Source organism: Kogia breviceps, chromosome 5 (genome assembly GCF_026419965.1).
Source record: "Kogia breviceps isolate mKogBre1 chromosome 5, mKogBre1 haplotype 1, whole genome shotgun sequence".
NCBI lineage: Eukaryota > Metazoa > Chordata > Mammalia > Artiodactyla > Physeteridae > Kogia > Kogia breviceps.
Window position 1 is genome coordinate 121,367,740 of NC_081314.1, and position 19,635 is coordinate 121,387,374.

Consider the following 19,635-nt stretch of genomic DNA (forward strand, 5'->3'; position numbering starts at 1 on the left):
ATACGGTGTGTGGAATGAATCTTTCTTCTTGACATTTCACCTCTTTTCAACCAATTGTTCTTGGTTTGACTAAAACTGTGGCACAGCTCTTTGCCAATAATTGTGATTCATTTTCACTTTGCTAATCAAAATGTTGTTTCACAGGCTCTGATGGTGTTCAAAACACCTTATAGGAGGTATGATTTTTCTCTAAATTGGCTGGTGTAGATCTAGTATTTCACATGAAGTTGTGGGGAAATTTGTAAAGCCTCGTCTGGCTCAAAAATTCTCTTATTCTGGCATGGTACACTTATAAGGATTCTGAAAGGCAAACATTATATTGTTGATATTTTTTATTTTGCTGTTACTAAGATCAATGTTACCTAGACGGGTGATTCTATTTTCTTCCTACTTAGGGACCATATGTTATTTAGGAAACACAAATTTCAGAGGATTTGTAAGGACGAGAGAAGTTGCTTTTTACTGATGAGCCATAACTTCAATCAGCGATATTATGTTAAATACCTAACTTTGTCCAATATCCTGTTTCACGTAGGGTTGAGCAGCATGGTATGAAGGAAAGAGCCTGGACTTAATTCCAGAAGATCACAGTGCAAATCTGAATTCTTCTTGTTTGTGAATAGGTGTGACCATGGATAGATCTCTTCACCACTTTAGACCTCAAATCTTTTCTACAATGTGATGGCATTGGGATAGACCCTCTCCAGTTCCCCTCGATCTGTCACATCTGTGATTCCTTGAAAATGGGAGTCCATCCTCTTGACCATCAGCATTAAAGTACTTTATATATAATTTTTTGAAAATAGTTATCTATGATACTCAAGTTACTAATGTTTAGTAAGTCTTTTCTCCCAGGATTTTGCCCATACCTGTCTCGTATTATTGCAGATAATGGAAATTTGGGGAATTTGAAATCAGAGAAGGGTATATCAGCATCATCCCCATATTAATAGAGTCAGGGTTAGAATGGAATTGACTCCTTTTAGTTTGGGAAATCTTATAACCACTGGGACACCTATGTCCAATGGACTCCTTTGGCCACTTTGTATTCTTGTATTACATATAAGTCCTGACTTCCCAGCTAGATGATAAGTCCTTGAAGGTCTGGAATACATTTTGGGCCTCTAAGTATCCCTAGCACCTACCATCTAACAAAGCTGTATAACTAATCACTGAGTAAGTTATACAACATAATTTTTTAAACCTTATGGAAAAAAAATTGTATAGGCTGAAGATTTTAATCACTGAAAAGTAAACAGTTTTCCATGGAACTCAATGAAAAGGGAACGTAGGAAGGAACCATTTGGTATTCTGTTGTAAACTGAAATCCACACTAGTGTAATTGGTGGTTATTCGATTTTTAATTGACAATACCTCCCATAAATAATATTGTATACAGCTAAGTAGTTGCCACTTCACAAATAACTTATCTAGGATATGATTATATTTATTACAAACTGATATATTCTGGTTCTCAATTTATAGTTTTAACACAGCAGAGGTGGGGACCACACAGTTACCTAGTATATTTCTGTGTGGTTTCCCGCTTCCCTCTGAAACTCTAAACTGAGAAGCAGAATGTCTCAGTTTAGAAGTGTCCCAATCTTACAGCTTTTAGGGATGCCTTCCTTCTCTGAATTCTACAGCTATTACTCTGTCCTGTTGGTTTGGCACTATGATGCATATTTTGTTATAGGACGGTGTCGCTATTATAGTCTTTGGTATTTGTCCTGCCTCCCCAGCTAGACTGCAGATTTATTGAGAGCAAAGACCACGTATCTTACGATTCTGTATTCCAAGAGTCTAATAGAGTTTTACTTATCTAGAAAGTGCTCAATTAATATTTGCTGGAATGCTATAGGTAGGGCAATAGACACATTTCCCATTGCAAGCTCACCATAAAGGCAACAAATGTAAGTTTACTTATTGAATTTCTTAATTCGTGAAACAAGCTTAATGCAGAAATACCTATTTTTCTTTTATAATATTTAACTACTCTAAAAATGTGTTATTCTGTTTCCTTTACATCAAAAGATATATTTAGGTCTTTTAGATACTATCATAGAGGTTAGTGTGTGATCTTATGCAGGTGTAGGGTATTTTAAGATTAAAATGACTTTAATTCATCTAAAATAACAAATTTGTTGGATAACTGAATTTTTTCTTTATCGACATTTCAGTACACATTAAAATGTGGGCAGCTTCCTAATTATTGAAAAAAGATAGATTTTTATTAATAGAAATTTGTATTCTGCCTGATTCATATCTCAGAAATGCACTTATAAACCTTAAATTTAAATAATTAGCCTAGGTTTTGACGAATTTGGGGGCTTTGTTCAGGGAAACCTACCCTAGACCTCTAAAAGCATAGTAAACACAACATTTATAAAGGCAGTATAAAAGAGACACTCTATGAAAATCTATATAAATCAAGGTCCTCAGAGTCCTTTTTAAGACTCAGGATAAGGATGTAATTTCTCTCATTAAACTCCCTTGGTATGAATATGATAATTCAATATTTCATAAATATTTAATGAATTATTATTTCCTACAACTTTTGAGTGTTTGGACAATTGAAGCTTTGTTTGGAATATAAGTCTGGCTGTGTGGGGAAATGGTAATAAATAAATGCTTGACACTGTGTCTAGAAAACATCTGGGAGAAATAATTTCTACGCTTTAGAGAGTCCTGGAAGGACGTTTAAGGGGATTCTTTTTTTTTTTTTTTTTTTTTTTTTTGCGGTACGCGGGCCTCTCACTGTTGTGGCCTCTCCCGTTGCAGAGCACAGGCTCTGGACGCGCAGGCTCAGCGGCCATGACTCACGGGCCCAGCCGCTCCGCGGCACGTGGGATCTTCCCGGACCGGGGCACGAACCCGTGTCCCCTGCATCGGCAGGCGGGCTCTCAACCATGCGCCACCAGGGAAGCCCCTAAGGGGGTTCTTTATGGTATAAATTTGAGAGTGCCCAATGAGGGTGTTTCTTAATTCTTAAAGTATTATTACTATTACAAATAATATCAATAATACAAATAATGAAACTGACAGAGGTAAAATGTTGCACAAGTCGTGCTAGGTGCCTTACTTGTTTAAGCTACAACTCTGCAATGGAGGCATTAACCTCTCCTTTTACATTGGAGTAAACTAGAGCTTAGATGCTTAAGAATTGAAGCAAATAAGTGTTGAAAGTAAGTCTGATCCCAAATATCTCACATTTCAAAAATCCATGTTCTTAAGTTGCTTAATGTTGATTTCCTCTGCTGAGGAAAACTTACTTTTTCTTTTACTCTCTAAAATATAGGTAGATCTTCGCATACTGGTTCTGGCACTGTCTCACAAAGGAGCTTCCAATAACTGCCAGTCACATGGTGACAATTATGCTTGATTAAGCAGATCCAGTAAGTACTTGATCGACTTTTTCCCATAAATGCTGACATTCTGCAGCCAAAGGGAAAAGAACACTTGCCATTATTCTAAGCACTCTGGCCGGCTCTCCTACCAATAATACCGGCTCTGAGTTTCCTAAGACTAGTGTTACCAGATTCTTAGACTCAGCCCGACTCCAGGGTTTCTATCAAACATTTCCTTGGGTAATTTGAATTTTTGAGGTCTGTGAATCCTACAAGCAGACAGGTGACGATTTATGAGATTTGCAGAGATGTATGGCAAAGGGTCATTGTTGCTATTGGTCATTCTATCCCTGATAATTCATTGCTATCAATTTTGAAGTCTTTAAAATGTTCCAGAATTCTCTAAAACTACATAGAAAAGAGTGCTCTGAAAATTATAAATGTATGCTATTATGAGGATCTAAACAAACTCACAAGATAACCCGAATAACACACTGATTTATAGTCCACTAAAAAGATGAATTTAGCAATGTTTTTCAAAAGATGTATCAGAATCACTCAATGAGCTTGATACTGCTCTGGGTCCTATGTTCCCTGCCTCAGATTATTGTACTCTCAAACACAGAGTATTAAGGGAACGCAAGTGGCTTAAGATAGTAAGATTTAATTTTATGTGGTCCTCTAACTTGGGACAAGAAGCATTCCTGAATGGCTCTCTCCAAATATGACTCAGGGGTTCAGACTTTTCCTCTAGTCTCCACAATTCAGAGTTCTATAATTCAGAGTTCATTGCTTCCAGGTATATGGATAAAGGGGTGGGGAAGCAGAGGAAAGAGTAAGGAAAACCTAGTGAGGGGAGGACATGAACCTCAAAGAAGGATCTTATGGTCCAGGCTTTAACTTTGCCCAGAACTGGTTACTTGGATTGAATGCAAGAGAGCTCATAATATGCCCAGGAGCCTAATAGACACAGTTTGGTAAACACATAGCATTTTCTCTGCCTCATAGATTATGTGAGTAAGGCTGGATAGAGCAGAGAAAAGCAAAATCAAGTAAGCATGAAACACTTTGATCATAATAGAATTTTAATGGGTGCCCAACAATGCCTTCATAGTTAATATAGGCCAGTGCAAAGAATATATGATCATAATGTGACTTTTAGGCAGATTATTTTCATTTTCATAATCTATGGTATGGTCCTTGGGAGAAGGCAAACGGGGACTACTGATAAGGAATACCTGAAACCAGGGCGGGCTTTATGGGCATGTAACCTGTGTTATTGCACAGGGCTCTGCTCTCACGAAGGCCCCATATTCAGCTTAATGCTCTGCTATTGCTGTCTTAAAATTCTTAATAATTTTGAACAAGGGGCCTTGCATTTTCATTTCACACTGGGCCATTATTCTAAGCACTCTGGCCTTCTCCTATTATGTATCTGGTGCTACCTGAAACTCAGGTCTTACCAGAGACTAGAACTAGACTCAATGAAAAAATGAAGGTACAGTCTTTAAGATGCAGTTAATGCTAACTGACCTTAAACTTAAAGAAGACAAGTTACAATGGCAAAGGGGTGTGTGTGTGTGTGTGTGTGTGTGTGTGTGTGTGTGTGTGTGTGAGAATATGTGCCAATGCAGGGTGGTGTTGTTTTTTTTCGGACAAAGTTTATTGGGAGCAATTTGTTTTAATTGATATTCATCGAGCTTCATTCCATTGTTTATTGTTAGCTACTCATGTGAAGAGTTGGTTGATGTCTATAGCACAAACATTTGTTTCAGATAAATGGGCATTTCAGTTGGGTAAGTTTTAATTAAGCAACCTTTATTGTACAAGTAGTTGGTTTTGAAACCATGAGAAAATTACTATAATTTGCTAATCCAGAATCTGAAAAAACTGAACCTTGTCTACTATAACCTTGAATATGATTTTGACCATGAATGACCCAAGCATTTGGCAGCAAAATAAGGAATAAGAAACTTTTCCAACGTAATGTGTTAAATTATTTTTCTACTGTATGTACCTAGGCACAGTTTAACTCTTCTCAAGCTCATAAAATTATTTGATTCTGAAATGAAGGATTTATTTTTAAATCCTGCTTCCACGCCACTTGCCGATAGTGCTATTCTAGCATATCACAGTGCATAGGGATTTATTTATTTACACATTTGCCAAGGGAGCACACTAAACTCTTAACTCCTTGAGAACAGGTGCTGTTGCCATTCATCTTGCTATTCCAAGAGCTGAGAAGAGTTTCCAGGCACCTAGAACATGTTCAATAAACATTTAATGAAGAAACTAAGAAATAAATAAATCGTGATAAAAATATCATTTTTCTTTCAGCAAAATAAATATTTCCAAGTCTTAAAGGAAGATTTTGGTCTTAATAAAACCAAAATCAGGATTTTTTTGTTTTGCAAGAACATTTTAAACTTGCATTATGCTCTTTAGCCCATAACAGCTTTGTTCCTTCCAGGTGGGGATGAAAGAAAGCATACTCTTATTAAGTGAAATCTTAAAACATCTTAAGGGTAAAAATAGTGTGTACTTAACTGTCATATTCAGAAATTCATTATTTTATTGAAGGAGATTTTTGTCCTGTTTAAAACAAAAAAGGTTTGCTTGAATACATTCACACAACACAGGTACAAATAAAGAAGAATCCTATATATATAGTCTTCAAAGGATATGTATGTTGATATACTTTTGCATTAAACTAGCTGCTAATAATATAATTGTTCCCATGCTCTACTAGTAGTGACCATGAATAGGGGTCACTATGCTTTTGTTTAAGGCTGAACATGGTTTAGTTCAGCCTAACTGTATTAGTATTAGTTTTCTGTGGCTATAACTAACACAAAATCCATAATGTAAAACAACAGAAATTTATTCTCTCCTAGTTCTCTAGGGCAAAAGTCCAGGACCAGTATCACTGGACCAAAATCCAAAGCATGTCTGCAGGGTCACACTTCCTTTGGAGGGTCTAGAGGAAAATCCATTCCTTGCCTCTCCCAGCTTCGGGTAGCTGCTAGCATTCCTTGGCTTATGAAGACATCGCTCCAATCATCAAAGCCAACATCTTCGAGTCTGTGCTGTGTCTTCACATTGCCTTCTCTTCTTTGCGTGTCCAATATCCTTCTTCCTCTCCCTTATAAGGACACTTGTGATTGCATTTAGGGCCCACCCAGATAATCCAGGATGATCTCCCTAAATTGAGATCCTTAACTTAATCACGTTTGCCAAGACCCTCTTCCCAAATAAAGGTAACGTTTACAAGGTTCCATGGATTACAGTCTTCTGTCTTTGGGGGCAATTATTCAGCTTGCTACATTTTCCCTGTTCCCTTTTGCATTAATGACTATGTAGTGGGATTCCAACTGATGTATAATAGTGTACGTTTCTCTATGCTCACCGACACAGAAACGAGGGTGCTGTATAAGTGAGTGTTGGAGAACTGTAAACTAAATAACACTTAAAGGAAAATGCTGCCTAAAGAAGCAGGCTTTGGCAAGTAGAGCTCAGAAAGGGAGCTTATAACTTCATGATAATACCTCACATAAATTAATGTTGATTGTCTCCCCCAAAGCAAGGCCGTTAAGCAGGTTATTGCACCTACCTTTAGAATTTATTTTGGTATTTCTTGTGGTCCTACCTTTTCAATGGTGTTTTACTTTTTACCCACCTCCTTGACAGTCCTTTCTGGTATATTTCTTCTGTAAATATAACAAAAAGAGGAAATAAATGACCAAGTAAGTACTGATAAGCTCTGCAGCAATCAAAGATAAAAGGCTCTAGAAAGACATCAGCATATGGAGTTTCATTCGGAAACAGTTCCTAACAAATGGAAAGAATAAGTGGGTCTACATTCCCTTGTTATGAACAGCTCAACTGTCAGTGACCTTGTCACTAACCAGGGAGGAATTCTCTATTTCATTTTTTCCACTGTGTTGAGGTAAGACCCTCTGAACCATGAAAAAGAGGTTTTATTCCTTCAACACATTTTATTCATCTCCTACCATGACAGATATCATGTACAAAGCCCTGGCTAATACAATTGCTTTCTTTCTCCCTGTCAATAGCTTTCCATGTAATTTTCAAGTCTTCAGAATTTTGCAAAGTTGTATGCTTGGTCATTTACAACCGAACCAAGGTCACAAAAGGACAGCTTAGTTGGAGGGGGGAGAAAAGGAGAAAAAAAAAAAAAAAGAGTGCAAAGAAGTTACATAAATGTCCTCTAGCACATTCCCTGTTCTGAGGGCTAATGTACTGTAGCAATTCATCAGTCATTCTAATAGTCTTTTAACTTCTGTCTGAAAGCCTACTAAATGCTAACATCTTAAATGTTTAATATTCTAAAACATATTTTCATTAATCATGCAAATTATCTGGGCATCCATATTTTACAGTAACTCTCTTTAGAGATTGAGGCCTTAGGCTTTGTGTATGAGAGACCCATGTTAGTGAATAATATTGTAGATGAACTATAACTTAAAGAATTTTAGCAATGAAAAGTTGCTAGTAAAGTTCCAGTAACTATGTGCCATCACATTTATTAAAAAAACAAAAATTATATTAATGTCAGATACTTCTGATTAGGTAGCAAGCAGCAAAAATATGCACTAGCTTCATTCTATTCTATTACACAGTTGGTGGATGGATGTTAATGTTGGTAGATGGTATATTGTCCTAATAGAAATGACACTATGTTTCACAGCAAAATGGACTGTGGGCTCAGCTGTTAGAAAAGGATAGAATATGAGTTCCTTGCAGTTAGGTTGGCCTGAACTGCACCATGAAAACCTCCATTTATGTGCTGCCAGTCACCCCAATTCCAAGGATTCTTAGTTGCTTGGGAAAAGGAGAAATATGTGGGTGGGCCCCATGAAACAGATGAATGAGGAATTGAAAGAGTAAAGGGCATGAGTTTTGGTAATGTTAATGGAAATGCTTTACCCTGAAGCTATTTGATTGTCAGCAGGGATGGAGGTTGGTCCTGAAATAGATAGAAGTGACCTCCTGTGACTGTGTACATGCAGTTGCACTGGAATAACAGAGCAGTGCTCATTGGACTCAAGAACATGACCTAAGTAACTGGAGGTCATGAGCAATTGTGGTGGATCAGTGCACTAGTCCAACTCCCAACAGGAAACAGATGGCACAATAAAATTAGGATAATTCAAGGAAGGCTTATTTATAAAGGGACTCATTACAAATGTAGGGGAACCATTTAGGGCTGTGTAGGTAGTGAGAGCTGACAGCCACAGAGCTGTTATTAAACATATGCCTCAGGAGATGAAAGAAAGGAGCGGTTATCAGAATTTGAAGGAAAGAGAGTCATTACAAAAGGTCACCTTTGGGGGACTATTGACCGTTGATTCAGGGGGGACAGTCAGCACAAGGTGATCTCATGGAGACAACAAATACCCTGACTTCAGTCCCCTCTCTCCCTTCAGTCTCCTGATGGGACTTTCCATTCATTGAGCCCAACAGGAACCTGAAGGTACAGATCAAGAATGTGATCCACACAGGTTCACTTCCCTGAGTGGATACTAGGGATTCACCTGTGGAGAGTGAGGGTGACATGGGAAGTCAGAAACATCTAATTTTAGTATGAATACCACTTCTTCAGTTATTTGACCAAAATTCATAACCACTCTTTGAATGTTTTTCTTATGTTTCTTTTTTTAAAGCATTTCTTTTATGGCTAGTTTCTTTCACAATATCACCTGATACTATATTCATTATCTTAACAAAATTTCTAGTAGCAATGCTGCTTCCTCAGTACAAAAGCATTAACTACCTTAGCCTCTGAGTAATCAGATATTTTTAAAAAAATCCCACCTAGCTAGATTCTGAACCGGTTTGCAAGGCAGAAATAGAGACACAAATGTAGAGAACAAATGTATGGACACCATGGGGGGAAAGGAGGGGCTGTATGAACTGGGAGATTAAGATTAATGTATATACACTAATACGTATAAAATAGATAGCTAATGAGAACTTGCTGTATAGCATGAGGAACTCAACTTCGCTGTACAGTGGAAACTAACACAACATTGTAAAATAACTATACCCCAATTTAAAAAAAAAAGTACCTAGGGGAAAAAAACCACATAGCTAAATGCCACCCAGACAGTTCATTATTCTGAACTTTTTTCTGAACATTACTATACAGTTTGGTATAACAGAGTGCTTTTAAGTATCTCTAATACGTACTGCTAAAGGAACACGGAAGTCTTCACTTTTTTACATAGTTTGTCTTCTTTTTTTTTTTTTTTTTCCAGAGCTGTAGAAGGGCTTTATTAGGGCTGTTCTGAGTTCCTCACAGTGTTACAGGAACCCACTCGTTTCACTGTTGCCTTTGCCCTTTGGGGACTTGGGAGGGAAGGCAGGAGGAGGACCAGCCTTCCTGGGAGAGAGAAGGCCCTTCTTTGGGGCTGAGACCAGGTGGTGGGAGAAGTAGAAAATTCACGATGAGAGGGGCCTCTTGCAGGCTGGAAGGGGACGGGGCTGCCTCCCAGGCCGTGGAGGTCACGGAGTGTGGGCTTTGTGAGAGGGAAAGTGGCAGTAGGAAGTGCCTAGAGTAGGAAGAGCGGATGGGTGGTGCTTCCTGGGCACTGAATGTGTGCACCAGCCGGGGCACGAGGGCCAGGACCAGGCATGGCCAGAGGGTGTGCTTGAGGAAATTGAAGATGTAGAAAAGGCTGATCTGAGGCGGGTAGCCCAGCCAGTCCAGGGGGCCCAGCAGCCCCTTGGACAGCACGAGGCAGGCTAGCTTCAGGCCGTATCCCAGGTATGCCCTCTGTAGCTGGGCATAGCAGGGAGAGTGCAGGGTGATGCCCAGACCCGGGGCGGCCCCTGAGTCATGGCTCAGGGAGGCAAAGGCCCGGCTGTCCAAGTGTAGTCTCTCAGACCGCTCATACCACTTAGACGCCAGGCTGATGGACCAAGAAAGATCCAGGCCCAGTGTAAAGGGAGTCCAACAGATGAGCCTGGCACCCAGCAAGAGGGCCAGCGAGCTCAACCCATAGAAGCTTAGCTCCCGCTCTATGGGCACCTGGGGGGTTGGTCATCAGCCAGCCCAGGACAGCACCAGTTGTTAGGCCAGCCAACACCTGGTGAGGGAAATGTGCTAAGAGGAAGACCTGCGACAAGCCAACCGCCAGCAGGAAGGTGCAATAAGCCAAGCTAGGTATCACCCTCACCCAGTGGCTGTGGGTCCGAATGGCCACCTGGGAAGAGATGGCCATCGTTATGGGCCAGAGAGCTGCTCCTGTGATCTTACAGTGTCCAGAAGGGCTGCCTAGACCAGTTTCACAAGAAGAGGGGAACTGGGGAACCTGGGCTGTAGCACCCAGACTCATGGACCCACCCAAAGGGCTTGCCTCTGAACAGAAACCACATGAAGACAAGGTCAAGCCACTCGGTGATGAGGCTGATCCAGAGCTCTGCAGTGCCCACCCAGCGAGAGGCCTAGTAGGTGGCGGGGAAGTAGAATGGAAAAAGGATCTTGAGGTCGCCCAGAAAGTTGACCCAGAGCCACACGTTCTCTAACCAGGGCAGCTGGTTCTGCAGCGCCTCGGCCATCGCGATGCCCTCGCCCGGTGTGGACTCTGTGGCGACCAAGGGGCCGGCCCGGCCAGGGTTTGATCAGAGGGTTGGTGATGTGTCCAGGGTCCCTCCTCTGCTGCTGTGAAGATGGATATGTAATATCAAGGGCCAAGATTCCTTCCAGACCAGAGCTTTCTCTTCCAGCACCACTACCCTCCTAGATATTACGAGATCTCTTGGAGAGAAGGCTAGAGACAACCCCTGCTCCGGGGAACCAGGCATCCCAGGCCCGTGCTGAAGCAGAACCCTAAGTTTGCACACACAGCTGGCAAATTGGTCCACGCCTTCCTTCCCCAGCCCAAGACTCTCCTGGTTGAATTCATCTGCTGTTGATTTGGAGGCTGACAGATAAGCCTCTTGATTTTGATGGGTCATCCCCAAAGCCTTGAGAGTTCTTACACATAGCACAGTCCACGTCACACTTCCTCCCAGTTCTAAGCTCACCTTGCACCTCCCCTTTCCATATTTTGCTTTCTAATTATATTTGTCTAGTAAAATATTTAACCATTTCTTCCTGAATCATGGATTCTAAGGTACAATAAAAATCCAAAGGGAAATATATTTGGTGTTATATAGGGAGACAGACTTTTTCCCAGAGCATTTTCAATGATTACTGCAGGAATGAATGAGTAAAGGTTTCAAGAATGAATAGTGGCAGAAAACCAACTTACTATTATACATAAGTCTCTGCAGCCCCTGGGTACAAGTACTTCTGTATCTCCTTTTGTTGAGTTCTCTATTTTTTTTTATGAATATGCATATTGGGGGAAAAAAAGCTTCCATCCACTCTCTTTTAGCTGATTCTGTCACATTTTTGAGCTGTGCATCATTATGGAGATTCAGAGAAAGATGGTCCTTTACATTACATATGGATATAAAGGAGAGAAGGAGTTGATGAATTGCAAACAAGTATAATTTATATGGACAAAGTGTGCCAGAAGTGCTTTTCACCCCATTTTACTCTGCAAATGGAATGATTCCTGCCCATTCACTTGGCCTAGTGCCCAAGAACTCAGAGAGGAAAACCGTGCCTTTAGCCTATGCATCAGGATTTCACCTCTTCCCTGTGAGGAAATGGTGCTTTGCACTCAGGCTCACCGGGGCCCCCAGAGGTCAAAAAAAAAAATCTCTGAACATACTAATGTTACATTTTTTAGGTTCTTTTGTCTTGGCTTCTTAATTTATAATATCACACAGACACATTGATACTCTGTGTATGTGAGAAGTTTGCGTGATGGGGTAGGAAAGGGGGAGTAGTGAAAAGCTCATATTTTCCTGGTAGCCTCTCTTTGCTCTTTGATTTCCCATGATAGATCATTTGCCCAAATGCCCATAAACTTTGCAAATATTTAAATCTTACATTTAGGGTATCTTCCTAAGGGCTTCTTTGTGGCTATAGCACACCCGGCTGTGACTCTATCCTGTAAAGACCAGGGCCTAAGGTGCAATAATAACCCCAAACCTTTTATTTATTTAATATAGGCATTCATTTATATATTTAATCATTTATTCTTCAAAAATGATTATCCCTATCATGTGCCAAGAGTGAGGAATCAGAGCTAAATACAATATAGCCTCTTCCTAAACTGCCAGGAGTAAACAAAGAAATATTCTGTCAGGACAAAACGGTCATGAATCTGTAAAGGTCTGTTAAATCAGCTGACTCTCTCTCATTGCTGCTGGACAGCACATTTGTCTTAGCCCTCGGGCATTTGTGTCTGAAGAATTTCATATCACTACAAAACCATGCCAGTATTATGGTAGCATGTGCACTGCTTTGATTTTATGTTCAGATACCAGTTTTTATGCACATACTGCATACATTGTGCTGGTGCTTTGAACACATTATCTCATTTAATCGACAAGATAATGTGGAATATTAGTACTATAATTATATATATTTTGTAGAGGGAAAAAGCTGAGCTCAGAGAATAAGTGACCTATCCAAAGTCACACAGTCCTCAAACCAGTATCTCCAGTCAATGTGTTTAGTCAACATTCGGTGTGATGAGATGAATTCAGTAGTAAGATAAGAGGTAGCATAAAGTGAGGGTTACTTCTGTCTTATTTCCATAGCCAAAAAACCTGGTCAAATTTAGAAACTGCTGTTCTTTTGCCTGTATTTAGTCCCTATTCATTTTGCTTTCAACCTTTACATAATTTTAGCATGACTTCCCACTTTTATGAAAGAGTACTTGAAGTCTGCATGCTGATGGGTTATACAATTTTCTTTATCGGTGGTGGGGAGATGGAAGTGGGTGTGTGTGGGGTGATGGAGTATCTAAAATTTCATCATATTATTTTTCTCAGAACTTAGGCCTGTAACGGAAGTTTCTCAACATGAAATGTCATCAATTTGGCCTCACTCAGGAAGTTGCAAGGCACTTGACTGTAACCTCAAAGAATTAGACAGTGTCTAAAAGCTGAAAATTTTTAGCTCGCTGTCATTTTAGAAGTTTCAAAAGTTATTTTATTTCTTAATGAATTCTTTTTATAATTTAATTGATTTAAAAAAGCTTCTGATAAAATACTTCAGGGTAAAGATACATTCTTGTTTATATCAGCAATAGAATGGTGGTGGGGAGGAAACCAGAATTTAAATCATCTAATTTTTGCTCTTATCAAAAAAGTATTATAAAGATTTTATCCATTTACCTGAAATAAAATTTCTCTAACCATGCATACTGTCACAACAAACTTGAATCTGTAAATATAGGCTATCCCTGGGATCAGAATAATCTCTGCATTCCAGAACAGTTTTACAACCTTTCTAAACTGAGAGACTCAGCTGGTTCCAGTGGAGAGGCTATGGTGAGATTGTGATGCAGATTATCTGATCCAAAGGGTTTTTATGGCATAGTCTTGGGCAGCATATATATTCCATGTCTAAATATTGTTGAGTGATTAAATAAATGAGTGAGACTGGTTCTCTCACCAGGTTTCAGCCTAAGCCAGTGTAATCATCTGGTAAACATTAAAATGTCAATCCTTGAACCACCCTCACATCTACTCTTAAAAGACTCAGTCTCGTGTCTCTCTCCCAGCCAACAGTGGAAGGTCTAAGTCTCTCAACTACCTCACAACCTTGGATGACCTATTTATTGCCTTTCCACTCCTCTTTATCCAGCTTTCCGTGGTCAAGAGAAAAACCTAAGGAAGGTGAGGCTAGAGCTGCAGGGATTGAGTAGGTAAAGTAAAGGCAGTAGTGCTCCCAACATGTACTTCTGCTACGGTGTCCTTTTCGGTGCTGTGCTCCATGATGGGGCCATCCTACCAGCAACTGCAACCTCAAGGTGTCTTCACTTTCCTCCTTTCTTCTCTCTTTGCATGAATCCAATTTCTCTTCCTCTGCTTCAGTCTCCTTAAGGCCTCTGCAGCACTTCTGCTCAAAAGTATTTCCCTAAATTCTTGACTGGTACCTTCATTTTGAAGGGATTGAAGTTGTGGCCGAGTGCGTTTCACAGGTGATATCCACCATTTTACAATCAGGAAGTTCCTTATATGCTTCCCAACCTACAATTTCCTGGCATCTTCATAAAGAAGCTAGACTCTCTTGACCTCCCTGAGGCAGCAGGTTGATTAAAGTTTACAAATTATGGTCAGTGATTGTGCTGTGTCCAAGGAGTCCCTAGAATAATCTCTTTGAAGTAGTAGTCCTACCAGGAGTGGGGCCATGATGGAGCCAGCATGTTGGAAATTTGAAACTGAAACATGATTTCCTGCTGTGGAGAGGGAAGAACAGAAAGAGACATGTGCTTTACTCCTGACCTGGGCACTACATTTGGGATTAACTATGGATCTGGAAAAATATGCTAGAGATTAACTGTGTAACATTGTCCCCAAGAATTTAAAATAACACTTTGTGTCTCCTGATATTTCCTAAGGCGTTATGCTTTATTTATTTAAAAAAACTTTTAGGTCACTTTGGAAGGCATTTACTTATAGATTGAGTACATTGATTTAAACATAAATATGGAATGTGTTGTATAGGAATAATCATTATATTTAATGCCCTCCAGCAAACAATTCCTAAATGCCCACTCTGTACCTGGTATTACACCAGAGATTAAAAAGACTAAACAAAATAATCTCTGTCACGGGCTTCCCTGGTGGCACAGTGGTTGAGAGTCCGCCTGCCGATGCAGGGGACACGGGTTCGTGCCCCGGTCCAAGAAGATCCCACATGCCGTGGAGCGGCTGGGCCCATGAGCCATGGCCCGCTGAGCCTGCGCATCCGGAGCCTGTGCTCCGCAATGGGAGAGGCCGCAACAGTGAGAGGCCCGCGTACCGCAAAAAAATAAAAATAAAAAAAAAAAAATCTCTGTCACAAGGTGATGACAGTCTCATGGAAGGGCAAGTGTCATAATAAATAAAATGTAACGTGATAAGTGTTGTAACCAACAGAGGTACAAGTTGCTATGGAAACACAAAGAGGAGAACACCAAAGGGAATCATGGAAGGCTTCACAGAGTTAAGTGACTTTGGTGGTGAGTCTCAAGACAGAAAACAGAGGGTGGCTTCTGGATATAGAAAATAGCAGGAGCCACTCCAGGAAAATAAGTAACATAAGAAAAGTTGCCAAGGGAATAGTGAACTCAGGGCATTGCAAGTAGATTATTTTGGCTGGAGAATGTAGAATGAGAGTGGGAGAGGAAAGGTATGACTCATAGGGTAGGTTAAAAATTGTTGGGAAGGATTTTCTATATCCCTGAAGATTTAAATATTATACTAAAGGCAATGAAAAGCCATCAAAAATTTTAGGCTGGGAAGTATGTGATGTAATTTTGTATTAGAAGCTCTTTCTGGAGATCATGTGGAGGATGGATTAGAAGGTAGGGCATTGATAGAATAGAAGTCAGTTGGAAAATTATTGCATCATTTCACACATGAGATTATGAGGTTCCAAAGCAAGACAGCAACTATGGGAATAGATAGAAAGCCATGAATATGAAAGCATTTCTAGAGGTAGGATCCATAGGGCTTGATTACTTATTGAATCTTTATGAAAAGGATACATGTGAGATGAAGCAAGAAATTATTTTCTGCTTTGGGTGACTGGCCAGAGGTTGGTACTGTTGAAGAGAGAGGTAGATTGGGAATAAAACAGGAGAGACAAATTTGCAGAGAAAATCAAGAATTTAGGTAAGTTGAGTTGAAGCTTCCTAGAGTGCAGTGGACTGAATTGTGCCTCCCCCCGTACCCTTAAATTCAGATGTTGAAGCTCTAACCCCCAGTGTATGGTATTTGGAAATGGGGTCTTTGGGAGATAATTAGGTTTAGATTAGGTCATGAGGGTGGGGACCTCAAGATGGGATTAATGCCCTTATAAGAAGAAACACCAGAGAGCTTGCTGTCTCTCTCTGCCATGCTGGAGGCTATCTGCAAGCCAGGAAGAGAGGTCTCACCAGAACCCAACCATGCTGGCAACTTGATCTTGGACGTCTATCTTCTGAAACTGTGAGAAATAAATTTCTGTAGTTTAAGCCACTCAGTCTATGGTGTTTTGTTATGGCAGCCTGAGCTAATACATACAAGTATTCAGGAAGTTGGATAACACAGATCTGGGGTTCAAGAGAGAGACTGAGGTGAGGTAATTGATTGGGAAATTGTATATATATATATATATACACACACACACACATATATATATATATATATACACAAATACTTTATCTATCTATCTATCTATATATATATATATATATATATATAAGTGAGAACTGACTATAAAACCTTGTCTGGTAGGAGATATTTTGTCTAAAGTTCTAAGATGAATATACTTTAAGTAACACTAGTCTGGAAAATACCAAATGCATGTAGTTATTTTTATTATTAAAATTAGGGTATTTCAAAATTAAAAATATTTACACTTGAAGATGAAAAATCTGTACAATTATTAAAATTAGTTTTACGAAGTCAGAATTGACAATATATCATTATCTCTACTTTCATACAGATAACAGTGAAGAAATCAACAAAAAATATTTACTAAAAACTCCACTGTGGATCAGGATAAAATGTCTCCAATATTAACTCACACTTTGCTTGGACAATTAGTTAAACAGACACATACTCTGTTACTATTCATTCAACAATATACACAAATTCAAAACTGGCAGGTATAAAAAAAGGAAGGTTTTTTTTGGTTTTTTTTTTGCAGAATCATTTTGCACTTATAAAATAAAGCCATATAAGGCTTATGTCGCACATACCAAAGACGCTATCCTTTTTCTGATACAGGTAAGTGAAATATTAACAATTAGCATTTTAAATGATAAATATACACATTATTTACAATAATTGGGAATATTAGAGATATGAGCTTTTATGTACAATCATTCCTATTAAAACATTTTAACTTCAGGTTGTATCTGCAAATACTTCCCTTCCTCTCCTTTTTGATCTTTTATTGATAGCTCAAGAAGAGTTAAAATAGAACACATTTGTAGATGTAGAGTTGATAATATGTATTCAGTCGCTTGGCTCTGTGATAGTAATCTTCTGTACCATGTCGGACAGATTTTCAGACTCCAGATCTTCTTTACCATTATCTGAATTTTCTGATGAGATATAACAACCAGAGTCCCTTGGGCAGTCGTCTAACTGCGACTTATTTAAGGAGATGTCTGGGCTTAAGGATAGGGACACGGATTCATTTTCTTGCTCCTGAATAGCTGTAAATGGAAAAGAGGGTAGCAGTTAGGCAAAGCTAAGAAAAGTTTTGTTCATATACTCATTCATCTTTGAGCTATTTTAACTGTTCCAAACTTGACTTCATTACAATAGAAAATCCTGTAAGTAAACAATATGCTTGTTTATTATAAAAGAGTTGTTTGAACGCAAATATTCCAACCACTGTTTTCTTAGAAGACAAAGTTCTCCCTTTGTTGCTCACTTGCAGTTTCATGGAGTTCATGTGAATGGCTTACATAAGTGAAGATCAATATGGACTCTCATTTTACATTAATAACAAGTTGCCAGAGAAAGCAGATTGCATCCACAGTGTGACTGATGCCTTGTCCAAATACTCCTTAAAGTAACATTAGAAGAAGTCATTTGTAGTTTAAATGTACAATCCAAGTCAATAGTGATCTTTGTGAACAATACTAGAATCATGATAATGTGGATTAATGAATAAAAAATCACTGTGGGCAACAATGTACAGTAGGATTTCAATAACCTGGAATTTAACTAATAAAACTTAAGAGTATCCAGAATTTTCCTATGTTTGCAGTCATCAGAAAAGTAGACATAGAAACCAAGCTGCTTTTATTTTTTTAAATTCCTTGGCTGTGCCACATGGCTTGCGGGATATTAGTTCCCCCACCAAGGATTGAACCCGGGCCATGGCAGTGAAAGTACCGCACCGAGTCCTAACCACTGAACCTCCAGGGAATTCCCCAGGTTGCTTTTAGATAGAAACACGATGTCCATTGAATCTGCCTTTTGTAGTTTGTCTGCTACATCTGTGTTTATATTTCTGAATAACAATTATTTATATTCAGAGTGGTAATTCTGTGTCACCAAGGCAGTATTCTGGATTCAACGGGCATTATCTTTTTAGAAAAAAAAAATAACGTTAGCAATGTAACAAAAGATATTTCTAAAGAACCTAAGCAGCCCTATCGTTTTACTCTCCTCAAGAATATTAAGCATCAGTGTTCTCATTTTCAATGTGAAGTTTCCTTCTTTGCATTGCCTGACACCAGTAAACACATGTTTCTCTGTATCATGAGATGGGTTTCAAGGAAAGGAGATGGATCTTAGGCTACCACCTCTCAGCTGTATCAGCATGTCTTGCTATTTCCCCTTCTAACCTTGGGGCTTCTCCACTTTGGACATTTGAATAGCCCTACATTGGAAGAACATACATTTCAGGGTGGATTGAGACCTCTGCCTTCAGAGGCTATGTACTTCATTCCCTTCCAGTGAGAATAAAGTAAATCCAAACTTCAAAGTCTTTGGAAGAAGAAAGTTGTGTAATTGTATAATTTTCCTCAATAGACTCTTAAGTAATTTATCTTCTGGAAATCTACCCTTTATCTTGTCTACATATCTCCTGCTTTTAAATGCATTTTCTAGGCTTCAGATATCTTGCCAACATTAGTTTATGGTCCACTGTGTATCCAATTGTTATCAACCTCTATTACAAGAGAGAATTAAGTCCTGGTGCCTCAGCATCCTTGTACATAATGAATTAAGTTCTCGTCACTGTATCTACAATGGTACTAGTTATGTACCTTTCATGGAGGAATTGAGAAAAGAGTCACTTAAATTATTTTCTGTATTCTGTGGTTTATATGGGAAACACAAGTTGAGAAACATTGGAAAAAATGATAAAAATTTCTTAGTCCACTCATTTTCAAAATGAATCATAAGAGTTCTTTTAACCTTTTCCTCAAAGTTTTCATTTGCTACGATGAAACCACATTTATGCCATTCTTCTTAATCTTCTCCACATTTGTCACAACTTTATTTAACTGTGGTCTCAAGTAGCAAAAATTTAAGTCTAGTGATGTTATAACTAGTTCTAGGTATAAGGACCTTTAACTTAATATACACCTATTGTGATTGTTATTTTAAAATGTTAGCTATCATGAAGCATTTTCTCTTTATTAGTTATAATGAACTTCAGGTTTGGGGGAATCTACTTAATACTGACTAGTGTTTATGAGTTATCAGT

The 19,635-nt window shown here is 39.0% G+C and overlaps 1 protein-coding gene, 1 long non-coding RNA gene and 1 pseudogene across 4 annotated transcripts in view; 1 reads left to right on the plus strand and 2 right to left on the minus strand.

Moving 5' to 3' along the window:
* The window catches only part of LOC136794269 (uncharacterized), a 217,883-nt gene that overhangs the window by 85,357 nt on the left and 112,891 nt on the right, over window positions 1–19,635 (plus strand). For all 3 annotated transcript variants that reach the window (XR_010840814.1, XR_010840813.1, XR_010840815.1), the window contains exon 3: window positions 3,299–3,395. This is a non-coding gene — a long non-coding RNA (uncharacterized lncRNA). The remainder of the gene's footprint in view (window positions 1–3,298; window positions 3,396–19,635) is intronic.
* LOC131756894 (glucose-6-phosphatase 3 pseudogene) lies at window positions 9,691–12,798 on the minus strand (annotated as a pseudogene).
* SAMSN1 (SAM domain, SH3 domain and nuclear localization signals 1) overlaps window positions 16,764–19,635 on the minus strand; it is a 118,588-nt gene continuing 115,716 nt past the window's right edge. Inside the window, 1 exon segment of the mRNA XM_067034936.1 lies at window positions 16,764–17,626. Coding sequence (XP_066891037.1) covers window positions 17,424–17,626 — 203 coding nt within the window. The 3' untranslated portion in view covers window positions 16,764–17,423.